Source organism: Caretta caretta, chromosome 17 (genome assembly GCF_965140235.1).
Source record: "Caretta caretta isolate rCarCar2 chromosome 17, rCarCar1.hap1, whole genome shotgun sequence".
NCBI lineage: Eukaryota > Metazoa > Chordata > Testudines > Cheloniidae > Caretta > Caretta caretta.
The window spans coordinates 20,323,921-20,343,879 of record NC_134222.1 but is presented as its reverse complement, the minus strand read 5'-3'; the positions used below and the strand labels follow the sequence as shown (position 1 = coordinate 20,343,879).

Genomic DNA, 19,959 nt, shown 5'->3' with positions numbered 1-19,959 from the left:
AAGGGAGAGAAGTCACGTAAAACAGTGCAAGGGGCATCATAAGAACATAAGAGTTGCCATACTGGGTCAGACCATGTTCTGCCTAGCCCAGGGTCCTGTCTCTGACAGTGTCCCATGCCACAGCTTCAGGGGGAGCGCACCGACCAGGGCAATTCTGGAGTGATCCACCATCTTCCACTCCCTGTTTCTGGCAGTCAGAGGCTTAGGGTCACCTTGAGCATGGGGTTCTGTCCCTGATCACCATGGCTATTGATGGACCTATCCTCCATGAACGTATCCAGTTCTTTTTCGAACACAGTTATTCTTGTGGCCTTCACAACATCCCCTGGCAAGGAGTTCCACAGGTTAATTGTGCCTTGTGTGAACAAGTACTTCTCATTTGCATTAAATCTGCGGCCTATTAATTTCATCAGGTGCCCCCTGGTTTTTGCACTGGGTGAAGGGGTAAATAACACTTCTCCATATACTTTTTCTACACCGTTCGTGGATTTATAGACCTCGAACATCTCCCCCCTGTGGCCACCGCTTTTCCAAGGTGAAGAGCCTTCATCTTTTTAGTCTCTCCTCCTACAGAAGCCATTCCATAGCCTTGATCATCTTTCTTGCCCTTCTCTGAACCTTATCCAGTTCCACCAGGTCTTGCTGCCTCATCCCGGCAGCAAGGACGCCCGGCCCAGGTTTCCTGGGACAGAACAGGGCTGGGCGAGCCAGAACAGGGAGGGTGCATTAAGCAGGGCTTAGAGCAGGGGACCGAGGGTCGGGATTCTCTGCAGCCTCCCCGAGCCCCTGCTCTCCGGCCTCCGGCAGAACGCTGCTGCTCTGCTTCGGATGCGGGCAGAGTAGCCCAGCACACAGCACCCTCCCCAGACCAACCCCGTGGCTCTCGAGTCAGTCCAGGATCCTGTTCCAAATCACCCCCCTCGACCGGAGGGGGCTGCTCTTGTCTATCTCCTGGTCTCTCTACAGCTCTCCCTGCTCCCTAATCTTTAGCACTCCCTCCCTTCTGCTCCATCACAGTTCCAGCACCTTCTCCTCCGCAGCCCATGTGGCCCTGCCTGCCTCAGTCTCCTCTGTAAACCTGCCTTGCCTATATCCTGTTCGCTTCCCCGCCCCCTGCCTACAAACGCTGGGTCTTATCTCCCTGGAGCCCTGCCAAGGTAGAGTTTGTAGGAAAGATGCGAAGAAGAGTCCCGTTTTTGTTGTAGGGAAACCAGCTGCATGTAACAATCCTGCCCGGCCCCGGGGGGGAAGTGCTGACTCTGGGGAACATTCCCCACCCCACCACGAACCTCAGCCGCTAAAACAGATGCAGACTTGTCACTGGCACTTACCTAATCGCTCATTAACTTTTCCCATGTCCCAGGCACAGCTGCACCCAGCCCGCTCTCACCACAAAGCACGTTACTGACCGGCATATTTGGAAGGCAGCTGAGGGGCCGGGTAAATGGGTGTGACGGTGCTAACGAGCCTGGCGTTAGGCGTGCCCAGCTCAGGGGCAAATCCGGCCCTGTAGCAACAAATCTATGACGAGAAAGTCTGAAGCAATTGACTCAATGGACAGATATACACCCAGACTGGTGATCACGCTTTCCTCCTCGCAAGGCGCTTTGAGAGTCTCCAATGGGAGGCACTACCAAGGTGCAAACCCCTACGTTCGAACACAGGCACCTAGGGCAAAGCATCCTGAGTTTCAGAGCCGATGCCAATCTGGAACGCCCGCTGATTTCGACGGGAACTGCAGTTGTTCAGCAACTTTGAAAATCAAGGCACTTTGATTTAGGTGCCCAAATACGGATAGAGCTGCCCGACCCTTAATTTGCAAATTGTGCCCATTGTTATTACTGGCAGGGTCATGTGTCCAGTTTTAAGGAACGTGGTTTTGTTATAAGCTGCCCTAAAAGAGAGCCTCCTAACCTGGCCTAAGTAGCCATCAGTCCCAGAGAGGTGTCCAGCCTGCCTTAATTTCCCCTCCTCCAAGCAATCTTCCCTGAGCAAGCTAGAAACAATAAGAGGTCTTGGTCCTTATCTTCAAGACACTCAATGACCTGGACCAAGGGGCTTTGTCTTCCCTGCCAGAAAAGATTTACAGTGAGATAAATAGGCCATCATAATCCTAACGCAGATAAGGCCATTGTGATGTAGCCCAGCAAGGTCATCTCTGGGTGTTGATCTTGAAAGCTACACTGTGGGGAAATCTACCTGTGCCTTAGCTCCACTTGGATTTCACGATGAGATGGCACCAGTGCATTAGTTATCTTGCTTTAAAAAAAAAAAGAAGAATCACCAAACTTCAGGACGGGGTCCAGAGTCGACAGCTCCATGCCTCAAGCACCGAGGGACTTTCTGTTATAAGGGTCAAACTCACATGTGCAGGAGACAGAGCATCCTCAGGGGCCAGTCTAAGAGTATATCCCCAGAACCGACAGCCAACTGCGACCGGACATCGTCATCACCAATGAGGACCAGAAGAAGATCATCATGGTGGACACCACAGTGCCCTTTGAGAACAGGACGATGCCCGAGCTCGAAAGGTAGAGAAATATGCCCCTCTGGCCAAAACCTTGAGAGCTAAGGGTTACCAGGTCGAGACACACACACTGACTGTCGGAGCCTTAGGCACATGGGACCCCCGGTAACAAACAAGTGCTGAGAGAATGCGGAATCGGTCCACGCTACACTCGGCCAATGCGGCAACTCATGGTGTCAGATGCCATCAGGTGGACATCTACATAGAACACATCACTGGACATCAGCAATACCAGGAAGGACGAGCCAGAGTGCCGATGAGAAGCACAGTCAGGAAAGTAACAAAGACTTTCCTCATGGATTGTATTTTCTAAATGGACAACCAACCTAATTCTCAAATTACTGAGGGACAATCTCCACTCACTGATATATTTTGCTTTGCGCAACCAATCTCTGTGCAACTTTTCATGAGTGATGTACCTGAGTATTCGGATGCTAATATCTAAACTGTATTGTTAAATCTATTCACCTAAATTTGGGTTATTGCTGATTATGTACTCTACGTCGCATATGACATTCAAAAAACTAACTTTGTATTTGTGAATAATCTAAGCACTATACCCAGATGTACAGACACTCTTTCCCCAACTTATGTACTATCTAATTTCTTTTAATATTAGCTTTAATAAAAATTTTAAATCCTAACTCCCACAGGACCCTCACAAACTTTACCAGCTTCCACTCCAAGTGCCAGGCACACTCCTCTGACCTATCTTCTCAGGTACAAACACATTTGCTTGGACATTTAAAGCAAAACCAAACCCTATCCAAACAAGACACTCCACAGCACACACACGGCTCCCCCAGGGAGGAATGAACTACGCATGCCAGAGGTTACCCATGTTACTTAATGCACAGTTGGAAAATGCTCAGATATGACAGTAAAAGAGAGAGAATAGAATAGAACCCGCACAGCATGAACTTGCAATACTGAGAGCAATGCCGAATAAGAGTCATTTACAGCAGTGTCTTTGCAAGCTATTGTCTGTGGAGAGAAACTTGGGACAATTTTCAGAATCAACGTTCAGTGCGATTCCTTCCAAACAATCCTAGTGCTGGGATCAACTCAGCAGTGGCTCAGCCATTAACCTCCAAAAGGCTGGAACAGGCAGATACATGTTTTCCAAAATTTCCTTCTCACTAACAAGCCTGGATCCCAGTCACACAATTTTAATTTCGGGCAGCTATTTCCTTGATGTTGATCAGGGACGTTAAGTTCCAATGGGTGAAATTATGTTTAAACAGACAGATGCATTCAAATGTCCTTGAAAGGGAGAAAAGATAATTCTATCTTCTTGCCCCATCTTCTCCAAGGATAACATTACTGCAGTAAAGCCAGGAAAAGAACTAAATAAAAGATACATCCAACTGCCCTGGCCATGCCTAGAGCTGGACGCTTGTAGTGGCTGCCAAAGTAATTTAAAACAGACCTAGCAGGACATGCGGAGATGATCTGGAATAAATAACAGGATCTCAGGGTTGCTAGACCTGGCTAAAATATTTCCAACAGAAGAGTTTTCTATTGGAAAATGCAGCTTTGTCAAAATCAAAATATTTCATGGGACCATGTCCATTTCAATAAGGAATATGTTGAAACAAATTCTTATGGGCTCTCATTTCGAGAAAGTCAAAATGTTGCATTTTGATAAGATGCAAAAGTTTCATTTAAGATTTATCATTTCGATTTGTTTAGACATTTATATTGCATTAAATATTCTTTTAATACTATAATATATACAGTATTTATTATAATACTTTTAATTACATTATAACATTTGGACATTACCAAAATGAATTGTTTCAACATCAGTGAAATGGAAGAATTTCAGGCTTGACAAAGCCCTGGCTGGGATGATTTAACTGGGAATTGGTCCTGCTTTGAGCAGGGGGTTGGACTAGATGACCTTCTGGGGTCCCTTCCAACCCTTATATTCTATGATTCTATGATTCTATGAATTTGATGCTCCCAAATAGAAATTTTTTGGAATTTTTGTTCCATGGGAAAGTTTGGCTTTTCATTATGATTCAGGACAATGAAAAAAAGAATTTGGGCTGTTGATTAATCACAGTTAACTCACACAATTAACCACGAATAAGCGCACTGTTAAACAGTAGAATACCAATTGATATTTATTAAATATTTTTGGATGTTTTTCTACATTTTCAAATACATTGATTTCTATTACAACACAGAATACAAAGTATACAGTGCTCACTTTATGTTATTTTTTATGACAAATATTTGACTGTAAAAATGATAAACAAAAGAAATAGTATTTTTCAGTTCACCTTATACAAGTACTATAGTGCCATCTCTTGATCATGAAAGCGCAACTTACAAGGGTAGATTTTTGTTGTTGTTACATAACTGCGCTCAAAAACAAAACAAGGTAAAAAAACTTCAGAGCCTACAAGTCCACTCAGGCCTACTTCCTGTGCAGCCAATCACTAAGACAAACAAGTTAGTTTACATTTACAGTAGATAATGCTGCCCGCTTCTTATTTACTATGTCACCTGAAAGTGAGAACAGGCATTCGCACGGCACTTTTGTAACTGGCGTTGCAAGGTATCTACGTGCCAGATATGATAAACATTCATATGCTTCTTCATGCTTCGGCCACCATTCCAGAGGACATGTTTCCATGCTGATGATGCTCGTTAAACAAATAATGCGTTAATTACATTTGTGACTGAACTCCTTGGGGGAGAATTGTGTGTCCCCTGCTCTGTTTTACCCACATTCTGCTATATAGTTCATGTTCTAGCCATCTCGGATGATGACCCAGCACACGGTCATTTTAAGAACACTTTCACAGCAGATTTGACAAAACGCAAAGACGGTACCAATGCGAGATGTATAAAAATAGCTACAGCACTCGACCCAAGGTTTAAGAATCTGAAGTGCCTTCCAAAATCTGAGAAGGACGAGGTGAGGAGCATGCTTTCAGAAGTCTTAAAAGAGCAACACTCAGATGCGGAAACTGCAGAACCCAAACCACCAAAAAAGAAAATCAACCTTCTACTGGTGGCATCTGACTCAGATGATGAAAATGAACATGCGTCGGTCCCCACTGCTTTGGATCGTTATCGAGCAGAACCCATCATCAGCATGGACACATGTCTTCTGGAATAGTGGTTGAAGCATGAAGGGACATATGAATCTTTAGGGTGTCTGGCACGTAAATATCTTGCGATGCCGGCTACAACAGTGCCATGAGCCTGTTCTCACTTTCAGGTGACACTGTAAACAAGAAGCAGGAAGCATTATCTCCTGCAAATTGTAACCAAACTTGTTTGTCTGAGCGACTGGCTGAAGTAGGACTGAGTGGACTTGTAGGTTCTAAAGTTTTACATTGTTTTATTTTTGAATGCAGGGGGGGTTTTTTGGACATAATTCTACATTTGTAAGTTCCACTTTCATGAGAAAGAGATGGCACTTCTGTACTTGTATGAGGTGAATTGAAAAATACTGTTTGTTTTTTACAGGGCAAATATTTGTCATCAAAAATAAATATAAAGTGAGCATGTACACTTTGTATTCTGTGTTGTAATTGAAATCAATATATTTGAAAATGTAAAAAACATTCAAAAATGTTTAAATAAATGGTATTCTGTTATTGTTTAACTGCACGATTAATTTTTTTATTCGCTTGACAGCCCTAAAAAGAATATAAATTTCAGAATTTCCAGTGGAACAGAAATTTCAGTTTCCAATCAGCTCTAATTGTTGCTGAGGTCAGATTGTGCAAAAGAATGGGTAAAACTCAGCAGAAGGGCCCATCTTCAGGCAGCTTCTAGGAACAATCCATCCTAGGCAGCAGCAGGATGAGGTAACTTACTAGGTCTTCTCCTGCTCTTGTTTTCCTTGGATTAGCTACCAGCGCCTCAGCCAAGTGATGGGAGTGCTGGGAATCAAGTCACAGTATGTAAAAGTTCAGAAGCATGTAGCCAGGTTGTATTGGCCAGCAGCCTGCATTATTGCGCTCAGCCCATGAAAATCTCCGTGACCAGTGAAAGCACCTACCCTGCTGTGTGTAGCGCTTCCTGCGTCTCGTCTTGGCCCGTCTGCCGGAGAGCAGGGCATGTACCCGCTCGGCCCAGGCAGCGTGGCTTTCTGCATCACTCACACCACACCGCGGCAGGTTCATCTGGCGGACCGTGGAAGTATCCAGGACCCCGCTGAGAGGCAGGTGGGTCACCCACTGGAACTCCCTGGGAAAGAAGGGGAAACATCAGAGGCAGCGCAGATGGTGGGGAACTGAATGGCCACACAGGATGATAGCACGACCAGCCCTCAATCACTGGTTCACATGGAATAGCCACTGGCATTGGTGCATTATGGGAAATGATAGTACTCTACACCTCTAGGACCAGATCCCAGTCCCACGGCAAAGCTCTCGTTGTACTGCGAGCAGGATGCAGCACGTGTCATCCACAGATCTGAAAGCTGTTTATAGATGTGGTTACCCACACTGCACAGAGGGGAAACTGAGGCACGGAGCAGGGAACACAACAGCAGAGCCTGGACTAGAACCCAGGCCTCCTGACTCCCAGGCCTGTGCTCTAACCGCTGCACCACACTGCCTGCCTTGCTAAGATGAGTCAGTGCATCCCAGTTCAGTTTCTCACAGGCAGGTCTCCACATTCAGCTCCCAGCAGACAGACGAGAAGCACACCTGGCTCTGGCGGGCAGTCTTAGCAGAGGAGGCCCAGGATTGATTGGACCTTAATTAGACGGGGGTACACGCATTGAAGTCAGTGCAGTCACCCGAGTGCACACAGGTGTCTCTGAGATCAGAGCGTGGCCCAGGGGAGCTGGAACAGGAGTCTGCCGTGTGACGGGGTATGAACCTTTTGTAGCCCTGTCCCCTATCAGGGCATTGGGCCCAGACACATACAGCTCCCAGCACTCCTGCGGTCTCTGCTGCACTACAGGCTCCTGGGGCTGTTAACGTAATACAGCCAGGGGTCGATATAGCGTTTGCTTTGGCCATTGGTGGCCACGTGATCCCTCCTCTAACATGTGCCATTTTACCAGTGTGAAACTCCCCTCTCGCCGATGCTCATAGGCTGGGCACTTGGGGAAGGAAGGGTAAACTCTCCGGAGCCAGGCAAAGGGCAAATCTCCATGGCACCAAACGCAATCCATGAGGATGCACTGGGGTGGGAGGCCCACCCCTGGCATTAATCAGTTAACTAAAGCCCCAGGAGGAGCACAGCTTCCTGAGAGACAACAATCTTTTTGTTGGGGACTGGTCCTGCTCTGAGCAGGGGGTGGGACTAGATGACCTCCTGAGGTCCCTTCCAACCCTGATATTCTATGATTCTATGATACCCTTCAATCACGATGGACCCTTCCGGCCTTGAAATCTATGGCCCCTCTACGCCAGCGTAGGAGAGAACATAGACGGTGCGTCCTAGGGAACAGAGCACCTGACTAGCGCTCAGGAGACCTGGGTTCTATTCCTGATCTTCTGGGTGACCTTGGGCAACTCATGTCTCGTGCCTCAGTTTACCCATTTGCAAAATGGGGATGATGATACAAAGGGGGCCTCCTTTGTAATGTGCTTTGAGATCCACTGATGAAAAGCACCATAGAAGGACCCGGTGGTGGTGTTGTTATAAGTGTGGCTGTCATCCCAGGCATTCATGAAATCTTCCAGCCAGCCATGAACTGCAGCATTGCTGCAGATATTATTCTAACCAGGCCATAAAAGGAAAACTAATCAGTGCAGTAAGATACTGGGCTGAATGGCGCTGGGCATGCGGCTGTGTATTTTAGAACAACCAGCTGTGCTTTTGTCTGCTCATAAGAGAGACAGAGCATAGCAAAAGACCTTTGCTGGGAAGAGACTTTAAGGTTAGGTGTCCGATTTTCACCGGTCAGAAAGGGATCCTGGCAGCTCCGATCAACGACTTTTCCAGTTGGCGGCCTCCCTGCTAACCTCCACGCCACGCGGCTCCTGGGAAGCAGCTGCCATGTTGTCCCCCCAATGGGAACTGCGGGGGCAGCACCTGTGGACGGGGCAGCGCGGAGAACCGCCTGGCAGCGCCTCCGCGTAGGAGACAGAAGTGGGGGGACATGGCGGCTGCTTGAGGTAAGTGCCACCCAGAGCCTGCATGCCTGATACCCCCCGGTGCCCCAACCCCCTGCCTCAGCCCTCATCCCCCTCCTGCCCTCCGAACCCCTCAACCCCAGTCCCACCCCAGAGCCCGCACCCCCAGCTGGAACCCTCACGCCCCCCACACTCCAGCCCCCTGCCCCAGCCCAGAGCCCCCTCCTGCCCTCTGAACCTGTCGGTCCCAGCCCAGAGCACTCTCCTACACTGGAAATCCTTCATCCCCAGCCCCACCCCAGAGTCTGCACCCCCAGCTGGAGCCCTCATGCCCCCCCATACCCTAACCCACTGCCTCAGCCTGGAGCCCCCTCCCGCACTCTGAACTCATTTCTGGCCCCGCTCCGGAGCCCGCGCCCCCCAGCCGGAGCCCTCAACCCCTCCCGCACCCGAGCCCCCTGAGCCAGCCCGGTGAAAATGAGCGAGTGATTGAGGGAGAGGAGAGCAAGCGACAGCAGGGTGCAGGGGTGGAGTGAGCGGGGGGTGGGGCCTCGGAAAAGGGGTGGGGCCAGGATGTTCAGTTTTGTGTGAGTAGAAAGTTGGCAACCCCATCTAAGGTCAGGGGGCAGCTCACACAACCCAGAAGCCGGGGGCTGGATGGGGATCTTGGTCTGCTGCATTTGAAATTTCTACACGAAGGAAGATTCTTACCTCACTGCTTCTGCGAACTGTGCAGATGTGGGTCCACTAGGAGCTGGCTCATCAAAGTAGCCATACTTCTCCAGGAACATCTGCCATCAAAGGAAAAACAGGAAGAGAGAAAACTAAGTCATAGCTGAAGCACAACTGGGGGGAAAAAAAAGCCTGAAAATATTAACAGTCGCTCATCTGCACTTGATTGCTTGGGACACAACGTTCACGTCTGGAAATAGTGCAGCAAAACCAGGCCCACCTAGGAGTACACAGTTGCGTGGATGTTGCTTACTTGTGATTTTCGTGGGGACAGAAGTCACAGAACTGAGATCTTCCTGTCCCAAAAGCATCAGCCTCTACCACTTTGAGCTAAAAGGGACTCTTCTTTCTCTGCTGGCATATAGGCCTCATGACATTATTGGGCCATTCTGATTCCAGCCAGCAGAGGGCAGTAGTTTTTGCACTGTCACATACATGCACCCGTTTGTTACAATACACTGCCAATACAATACACATTTTTGAGAGTCACTGAGTTTTTGGAAACACTGTGACGTGCCTCTCAAACAGAGAGCTCTGGGCATAGCCTGCCGACCACACAGCCCACAGCCAAAGTTCACCAAGCGTCCTGAAATGGTTCTAAGCCTCTGAGGGACGAGAAAGATGCTGGATGTCGACCAGCTCCATTCTGCGCCCTACAAAGTCAATGGCGAGACTCCCATTGCCTTCAGTGGGGAAAGGTGCACAAGGTCTTCTGCTGCAAAGGAACCGGGTGCATCACTGGAGAGGGAACATGATCTCATGGCATTCTCTGCTCTGCAGCAGGGAGTTCTGTTTTCCAGATTGTTCTTTAATTATTAATTATTTAAATAAAGGGACCTCGTCAGGTCAGACTTGGTCCAACATACAAGATGCATAGAAAAGTTCTCAGGAAATTGTCTCCCATCCCAGTGGAAACAGTTTCATTAGACAACCAACCTCCCTGGCTAGCAATGAGAACCAGAACGCGTAACTGATGGGAAACTGAAGTGAGACCAACTGGGCTGTTTTCATGATCCAAGGTGTCACCAATACATTTGGGTGGGTGGGTTAAGCAGGGTGGATGTAGATATTTTGTTTTAAACTATATATTTGTGGTGTCCTGAGGACCATGTTGGATTTGCAAGCTACCATTTTAAGGGGAGAAGGGGCTCCTGGTCTTGCTTGCAGGCTAGAGGGCTCTGCAGTGAAGCTTGTGATGAGAGTCAGGCTGGAAAGTTATGCCTCCCTGCCCCCAGGGAGCAGCCTGTTTTGTCTCTCCTATTTTTGGGTTCTTATGTAGTTCTCTCTGAATTCTGAGAAATAAAGTTATGTTACATTGCAAACTTTCAGCAAGAGTATTTACGGTTTTATCTCACTTCTTTATGTGTATGCTGTCAAACATAACAATGGCTTTTAACTACTATTTACCTTACACCTCCACAGTTCCTGGACAGGCAAGTTACACTCTGTTGCATTAACATCCCATCCTTTTTGGTGTCTGCCATGACAGGCCATAACCCTGCACCCGCAATGGGAGCTTTGACACTGAATTCAACGTGAGCAGGATCAGGGCCTAGTTGTCGCAACTCCCTTTGGCGAGTCCATTCCAGGCTCCAGTTGCTATGGCTACGAGTAGATCTGGGATTTCTTCCTCCACCACATTTAGCCTGCTGCTTCTATTATTCTGTGAGACGAACAGTTCCCTCCCTTCACTCCTCAGAATTGTTTATAGCTGCCTTCCTTCAGTCTTCTCCTTCCCAGGCTATAATCTCAGTTCCTTCAGACTCTCTTCTCGGAGGCCTTCTTCTCCAGCACTGTCCTTCACTACAGTGTGTCTAAGACAGGCTAGAGCTTTCACCACGAGATCTGGGTTCAATTCTCAGCTCTGCCACGGACTAACGGGGGCGGGGGGGGTGTGATTAACACAGCAACTTGACTGATACTACCATTAACTCAAATCTGACTTACACAGAGTCTGTTGCGGACAGAGTTACGTCACTAAAAGCCTTTGCACAGACCCAGTTATACCAGAATCGATCATTTTGCTCTGCTGAATCAGAAAAGGCTATACTGATACAAAAGCTTTTAGACCACAAGTGCATCTAGCCTCAGGGTTTTTGCCCCTTTAACTATACCAGCATACCTGAAACAGAAACATTTTTCAGTGTAGACAAGACCATGGTGTCCCCGTGCCTCAATTCCCCATCTGTACAATGGGCATCCTGCCTGGCCTCCCAGGGAGGTTGTGAGGACAAATCCATCCATGGTAGTGAGGCGCTCAGGTCCTAAGGTTTCCAATTATTGTTCCTAGGTGTCTGACTTTAAATTCATTAGCACTGAATCTCATCTCACTGCACGCAGCCCTCGTGCTTCTGATTAATTCGGGTGACTTTGCTGTTTGGCTCGGTCTTTGTGAGCAATTGCTTTCAGGGAAAGCCAAGCCATTTCCGTTAGCATGCTATCCTAGCATGCTACAAAGAGAGCTCATTTCTCATTAATCCAGCTTCTAGCCAAGACTCAGCAGAGACCAGCAGACCCCCAGAGGCACTGCACTGTTCCATCTCTGTTCTCTCCGGTACTCCCCTTTCCTTATCAGCATTCCTGGAGTAAATACACCTGAGTTGAGGGGGGGGGGGAATGCAGGTGGACCACAGATTTCATCATATAGCCCTGCCAGAGACTGTCTTTCCAGCTGTGATATACAACACCTGGTATAGCCAAACACACACAAAACGTTAGAGACACAAGGTGGGCGCCGTGATCTCTTTTATTGGCCCAACTTCTGTTGGTGAGAGAGCCAAGCTTCAAGAAGAGATCTGTCTCGCTGGAAAGCTTCTCTCTCTCAGCAACAGAAGTTGGTCCAACAAAACCATCACTTCACTCACCTTGTCTCTCTAAGATCCTAGGACTGACACGGCTAAAACCACACAGCATAGAAAAAAAAATGTCTGAGGAATAAGACTGCTTCTCTCCCCTCACCTCCCCTCTTTAACACCTGTGCCTTTTTGTTTGTTACTCCGCAGATGAACTTAGATCACCACCAGTTACTTGTATGGTGCTTGCTGGTCTTATTTCCAACTGTTTCATTGCACCCAAAGGTGCAATGCAGCACAAATGGAAAGCCGACGCCCCCGATACAAAAAGTGCACGGTCTTATTACAATATTGTTATGCCACAACATATTTCCAATCAGAGAGTCTAAAAGCCCTTTACAAACATTCAAAGGGATACTTGGTTTTAAAAAAAAGTCACGTTTTAAGCACATTCCCGTGTGTGTGCTTTAATAATACCTCAAATTCTTAAAACGGGGAGGGGGGGAAATCTAATGTATTTTTCTCTACAAAGGGCTTGTCTGCAGTGGAAAGTTAACTGCAATTTAGGTAGGGTGTGAATTTAAAGCACAGTCACTATTCTGGAGTAATTGTGTGTGTCAACAAGGTCTCATGCTGTGTGTGAAGCACTTGTCTCTATGGAGAGTTACTCCAGAATCGCTATTCCTGATTAACTCCCGGTTTGGATGCTTTTATTCCAGAGTGCCATATTCCAAATCAGTTTAATCCACAAAGTGGGGTTAATCAGGAATAGCTATGCTGCTTTAAATTCATACTGTGCCTAATCTGAATTAGCTTCCCAGCATATACAAGCCCTTAAAACGTTCTGGATTTCACTCCGCTTTGAAAATGAAACTAGGCTTGTCAACTCCCCTTTAGTTTCTGGTCAGTTTCACTTGCCAGCTCTCATGGGAGGCAATATTTGGGTTGTAAACACAGCAGGGGAATGTTTATTTGGGTTTTTTTTTTAATGGTTTCCATTATTACTCTGGGGACCAGTTATGTAATCAATTGCACAGACCCTGGATAGAGCATGATTATTCCTTGTGGGTGACATTCACTCCTGCGCGGAGAAGTAGCGAACAGAGCCCTGCAAATCCACAGATATTTGCGGACCTTTTTTGCGGATCATGGATCAGATGCAGATACAAACCTCTAGTAATGAAATGGATATAGGTTTTATGCTGGCCATCCACAAAGGGGTGAGTTCTGCTTTGCGTGTATAGTTCTCTGGCTCTGCATGGCAATTATCAGACATTGAACACGACAAGGGTCCACGTCCCCAAAGGTATTTAGGCACCTAATTCCCACTGAAATCAATGGAATGCAGGTGCCTAAATACCTTTGGGATTGGGGGCAAGGTCCCTGCACCAGAGACCTTTGACTATAACAATGGAACCCAAAAATCCTGACTCTCAGCCACCTCTGCTCTAACCAATAGACAACACAGCCTCTAGAATTGCCACAGCTCTGAACCCCCACCCCGGAGAATACAAATAGGGGGATTTTATGTCACTTGATCAAAACAAGATGATTAAATCTCATTACAGCTACAGTTTAAAGTTACTAGGCAGAGCTAGAAGCCATCATTAAAAGTTTCGCAATGCTAGGAAAGTTTTAGCCCCCACCCCACCCCGTCCGCTGCCACAGAAGGGAAAATTCTATTTTCCATGCAATATAAAAAGCAGCAGGAAATGAACAGTTGAGCATTAAAGGAAAACATGCCCAGCACTCCCTCTGCACCGGAGAATGGAGCAAAACAAGAGGGAAATTCTTCTGGCTGGTTCAAAGCCAGACTCACAGAAGGCAGCAAGTGCCCCAGGGAGCAGGTCAAGCCAGGGCAGGAAGGACTTACTATGCACAGGGCTGAGGATGCTGTGGGGGAGGGGATTCATTGGGTGAAAGTGGCGAAGGTATTTGACCCTTTCGGGCCCTGACACGGATGCTCACTGACAAAGGAGCACACCCCTAAAAGGTGGCCTGTATTATCCCATTTGGCAGACAGGGAAACTGAGGCAGGGAAGTGAAATGGTGTAGCCTCTCTGTGCCTCAGTTCCTTATCCATAGGACAAGGAGAACAGCCCTGCCCTGCCCCACAGGGGCGCTGTGAAGATAAATACACCAAAGAGTATGAGGCACTCAGGCCCAGATCCTCAAAGGTATATAGGCACCTAACGACCATTGATTTCAATGGGAACTTGGCAGTTGGCACTTTCATACCTTTGAGGATCTGGAGACTCGAGTACTAAGGCAATGGGGGCCTTGTAAGTACCTATGATACAGATCCTGCTTTCCTGGTCAGGACCTGACCCAAAGCCCATTGAAGCCAATTAGGGCTTTATGGCAGAGGCTTCAGCCCTGGAGCAGACAGCCCACCCACTGCTGTTCCCATGAATGACTTGCATGAAGCTTGGCCCTGGTTGCCTGCAGCTGGAAGGGAAGACAAAGCTGCAATGTCCTGGCCTCGCTCAGATAACACTCCAAGAGAGCAAGAGTTCCCGCTGGGGAAAACATCCCTATGGACACTTCAGGCCGAGGGCAAGGTGTTTCCTCACTTGAAAGTGTCCATAGGCAAGAAGCAAACACCGTTTGAATTTCCTCCCCTTGGAAACCACAATTAGAAGCAACAGATTTTAGTTGCAGGTTGAATCCTTAACCCCAAGACAGCGGGACTTCAGGCAGACCGTAATTGTTTTAGATCAGAAACACTTCGAAAGCCCTTCTCCCTCATTTGAATGATAGTTTCAGCTGGATGCCACGTCCTTTGGACCTCAGCCTCTCTCCGGCTATCGGTCCCACCTGGCACAACTCAGAAATCTACAAGGAACCTATTTTTGTATCTCCCTTTCCCCGTCACAGTGGATAAAGTGGCTGCCACGCAAGCGAATCCACATGCATTCCAATTCAGCAGTTAAACCAATGAGTTCCTTCCTGCAAGGTCAGCATTACCAATGGCTAGCACAGTAAACAATTTGTACAGTGGGGAGTGGGGCTGAGAGCCATTGAACCCATCTGTAAACCCTGGATATGATAGAAACCCCTTCAAGCCAGGGGGTGCGGCAGCCCCCCCAGCACCCCTACTTCCAGCACCCCTGCTTAGGGGTTGCGAAGACACGCAGAGGACCAATAGCATCACTGAAAGTCAATGGGAGCTGCAGGTGCTCATCACCTCTGAAATGAAGGCCCTTAACTCCCATGCCTCAGTTTCCCTCCAACAGGGATAACGATACTTACCTACTTCACAGAACTGATAAAGATTTAATTAACGTTTACAAAGCATGGCAAGATGCTTGGGTGAAGAGCGCTATAGGAGGATAAACACTGTGATGGTAGGATCCATGCTACCTGCATCACCCTAAACTATTCACTGCTTTCTAAACATGTGGTTTAGGGGGATGCAAAGACTTCTTGTTTGTCTATTTCCCACACTCCCAAGCTGCACTCTGGACGGCACAACCTCTTGGAGTGAGTCCTCATGGATCTTTTTTCAAACACACATACGATACTTCAAGTACAGCCCTAGTTTCCTCCATCACTGAAAAGGTACGCGAACCAAGTTCAACGGAAAACGAGGTCCGAGATCGGTTAAACCAACACCCTGCTTTACTCTTCCTCCCATGCCACCCCTGCATATGAAATTCCTCCATAAGGAATGCCCTCTCCTGCATGTCCCTCAAGACCCACTCCAACATGATATTAACCAACAGACAACAGAATGATTGGAACAAAGATAGAACATGTAAGCTGTTTACATTTTGACTGTATATTTTAAGCCTTTTCCAAGCTCTTCATGCTTTGTTTGTCTTCTTGACCTGCCTTTTCTGGGCAGGGACTGTGGGCTAGATCTTCAGCTGGTGTAAATGGAGTATCTTCATCAATTTCAGTGGACCAGACCTGCAACAGCATTATACCAACCTGGCCCAGTGGCTTCCTGCTTGTTTGGAAAGCGCCAAGCAGAGCCCGGGTGTTGCTTGAACACCAATAATACATAGTATATCCCTATAAAAATTAAATACATCTAACCACCACGAGGAGGTTGAAATGCACACAGTTTCAGACCTGTGTGTCATCTGTGCCGTGTTATTTTCCACTGAGCAATCAAAGAGATTCTTCTCAGTTGCTTTAATATTAAATAAATAAATTTCACATCAGCATAAACTAGAATTTCCCCTTTGCTCGTGAACTGTATGCCTCCCCCCTCCTTTCGTCTTCTGGCCTCCGCGTTCTGGCTACCGTACACTCCCTTCACTCAGCACAGACGCTGGGAAAATAACTGCCGTTGTAAACGCAGACAGCCTTCTCGGCTTTGCCCTGAGCGACTGCAACGACTTGCGACTGAGCCTGCATTCCCCGCTCGGTGGCCCAATGGTCATCTCGCTCGCCCCCGGGAAAGGCAGGAGTCGCTGTGGTGCAAGTGAAACCAGATGGGTTAAGGAGCCTGGGGGAGTTTTGCCAGCGTTCAGAATGAGGCTCTGACCCAACAAACACCCAAATACCTGCCGAACCAGTTTTCACACGCTGCTCTTTCTAAAAAGTATTAATGTTTGGGGAAAGGGGGGGCTTGGTTTTGTTTTTAAAGGGATATCAAGAGAGGAAAAAAATAGAATCCGTCACCATTAGTCAGAATAAAAGTCAGGAAAGCGAAATCTGACTGGTCCCAGAAGCTTTCAAACATTTGACTCCAGGGCGTTCTTTTCAGCAACAAGCAATGATTGTTTCATGACCCAGCTGTAAAGAAAGTTTGATTGTTCACGCTGCACATTCACATCTGTGACTCATGTAATTGCGTCGCAATTATCCACATGGAGGTTCACGTTCGTAGAATCGTAGAACATCAGGGTTGGAAGGGACCTCAGGAGGTCATCTAGTCCCACCCCCTGCTCAAAGCAGGGCCAATCCCCAAGTTTTGCCCCAGATCCCTAAATGGCCCCCTCAGGGATTGAACTCACAACCCTGGGTTTAGCAGGCCAACGCTCAAACCACTGAGCTATTCCTCCCCCCCCCCTTGAAATCTTTGAACTTTGACACCTTGGTGCGATCACTAGCCATTGTTAGCAGCTATGATCTAATGAGCCTTTTATTCCTCCTTAGATTACAGGATCAATAAAATGATGACGGTTATTCCTTACAGGAAATCGACTCATGACCTCTCCCTCCACCCCAGTGCTGCTTTTCCTCCTGTTAAGGGGGGAAATATACTTGTGCCAAATTGAAGGAATTATTCCAGCAGCAGAATTTTTTAAAACAGTTTAATTTAAATCTTTCACAAGGAAAGTTTGTGGGGGTGTCACTCTTAGCAGAAATACAATAGCACCTACAGACCAGTATCCCATTGGGCGAGACCCTGCCTAGATACTTGGCAAGAGATAGTCCCTGGCCCAGAGAGCCCAGAGAGTCCATGTCTGGACAGCTACGGGGCTGCAGCTGGGCTGCCATGGTGTAGATGTTTCCGACAGCGACAGAAGGGGTTTTCCCGTCGAGGTTGTTAATCCACCACTGCGAGGCGGTAGCTAGATTTACAGAAGAATTCTTCCACCGACCTAGTTGTGTCTTTCCCCATGGGTTAGGACTCAGGGTGTGAAATTTCTCAGAGCGTGGAGCTAAATCAATCTAATCTTTAAACGGAGAGCAGGCCTAAGTGATTTGCACAAGGACAGTTGGTGGCCAAGCTGGGAGTGTAAACTAATCCATCCAAGTCCAGTGCCTTCCCCAGAAGGTCTTACTTTTCAAGCAGCATTTTTCTTTCTTTGCCTATCTGTAAATTTCAAATATTATCCAAGCATTTTTCCCCTCCCTTTGCATGTATATGCTGAAATTGACATTTATCGATGTGTGCTGATAAAACCTAACCCTTCCCAGCCTTGCTCTGATGAAAAGTCTCTGATGTGGGCAACGTGATAGATCCACGGTTCAATAAAGTGGGACATATTTGATTTCTGCCACTCCAACATCCCCTATTTCCTGCTGTGGTAGGAGTGCGAGGTTAGCCCCACAATAGTGAGGTTTTGGGTAGGGTTGCCAAACAATTTAAAAAAAAAAATCACAATTAATTGTAAGATTAAAAAAAGTCATGATTAATCACAGTTTTAAACAATAACAGAATACCAATTTAAATTTATGATAAATATTTTTGGATGTTTTTCCTCCGTTTTCAAATAAATTGATTACAACACAGAATGCAAAGTATGCTGTGTTCACTTTATATTATTCTTATTGATGACAAATATTTGCACTGTGAAAAAGATAAACTACTGAAATAATATTTTTCAGTTCACCTCATACAAGTACTGTAGTGCAATCTCTTTATTGTGAAAGTGAAACTGAAACTGACAAATGTATCTGTTTTTTTACGTAACTGAGCTCAAAAACAAAACAATGTAAAACTTTAGAGCCTACAAGTCCACTCAGTCCTACTACTTGTTCAGCCAATCGCTAAGACAAACAAGTTTCTTTACATTTTTACGGGAGATAATGCTGCCTGCTTCTTATTTACAATTTCACCTGAAAAAGAGAACAGGCATTCACATGGCACTATTGTAGACGGCATTGCAAGGTATTTACATGCCAGATATGCTAAACATTTGCATACTCCTTCATGCTTCAATCACCATTCCAGAGGACACACTTCCATGCTGATGATGCTTGTTAAAAAAAAGAGAGTTAATTTCTGTTGGCAGCATCTAAGTCAGATGATGAAAATGAAGGTGCTTCGGTTTACACGGCTTTGCATCATTATCTTTTTTACCGTGCAAATATTTGTAATAAAAAAATAATAATATAAAGTTAGGGTGACCAGATGTCCCGTTTTTAAAGGAACAATCCTGTTTTTTGGGGACTTTTTCTTATATAGCCATCAATTACCCCCCACCCCATCCCGTTTTTTCCACAGTTGCTATCTGGTCACCCTATATAAAGTGGGCACTGTACACTTCACATTCTGTGTTGTAATTGAAATCAATATATTTGAAAAGGTAGAAAAACATCCAGAAACATTTACGATACATTTAAATTGGTATTCTATTACTCTTTAACAGTGCGATTAAAACTGCAATTTATTTTTTAAATCTCGTTAATTTGTTTTGCGTTAATCGCTGGCGTTAACTGAGATTAGTGGACAGCCCTCGTGTTTAGTTCCTTTAAAGGCAGCACCAATTCCACTGAAGCCGCACGATACAACAAGGGAGAGGGAACGCACACTACCTCTCACAACACAGCAGGCTAATCCCAGCACTCGATAACAAACAAAAATACAAAATCCACTCCTGCCCGTGCTGGCAAGCTCAATTTTACACACACGGACTGAGTGGCTACGTTGGAGGAGCTACTATACCAAGTGAAGGCAGATTTAGGAATATTTTGGTGGATTTCTCAGCACATATAAATACTCCTAGGGAAGTACATTCAGTTTGTGCTCAAGACTGAGCATGTGAAGGGGGAGAGAAATGGGAGCCAGACACCACGGCGATATTGGGGGAGGAGGTATAAAAAATTCCTCAGTGAGGTTTCAGCTATGCCTTACATTCTCTCTCACTTCTCCAACAACCCTTTATGCATCCGATGAAGTGAGCTGTAGCTCACGAAAGCTTATGCTCAAATAAATTGGTTAGTCTCTAAGGTGCCACAAGTATTCCAACCCTTTCTCTGTCTTTCTTTTCTAAACAATCTTTCTGCCTATTTCTAATGGCTTCATGGTGTTTCCTTCATCAAGCTACAGGGATTTTGTCATTTAATGTATTGTACACAGAGAGCCAGATTCCGGAAAACACTTCCGCACGTGCTTACCTTTAAGCATGTGCTTAACTTTAATTGATGCCAATGGGACCGAAGCACACAC

At 46.6% G+C, this 19,959-nt stretch overlaps 1 protein-coding gene across 1 annotated transcript in view; it reads right to left on the bottom strand.

Moving 5' to 3' along the window:
* The window catches only part of MMP28 (matrix metallopeptidase 28), a 43,604-nt gene that overhangs the window by 21,898 nt on the left and 1,747 nt on the right, over positions 1-19,959 (bottom strand). The window contains exons 2-3 of the mRNA XM_048824258.2: positions 9,295-9,374; positions 6,552-6,739 (exon numbers count right to left, since the gene is read on the bottom strand). Of these exons, the coding sequence (XP_048680215.1) occupies positions 6,552-6,739; positions 9,295-9,374 (268 nt within the window). The remainder of the gene's footprint in view (positions 1-6,551; positions 6,740-9,294; positions 9,375-19,959) is intronic.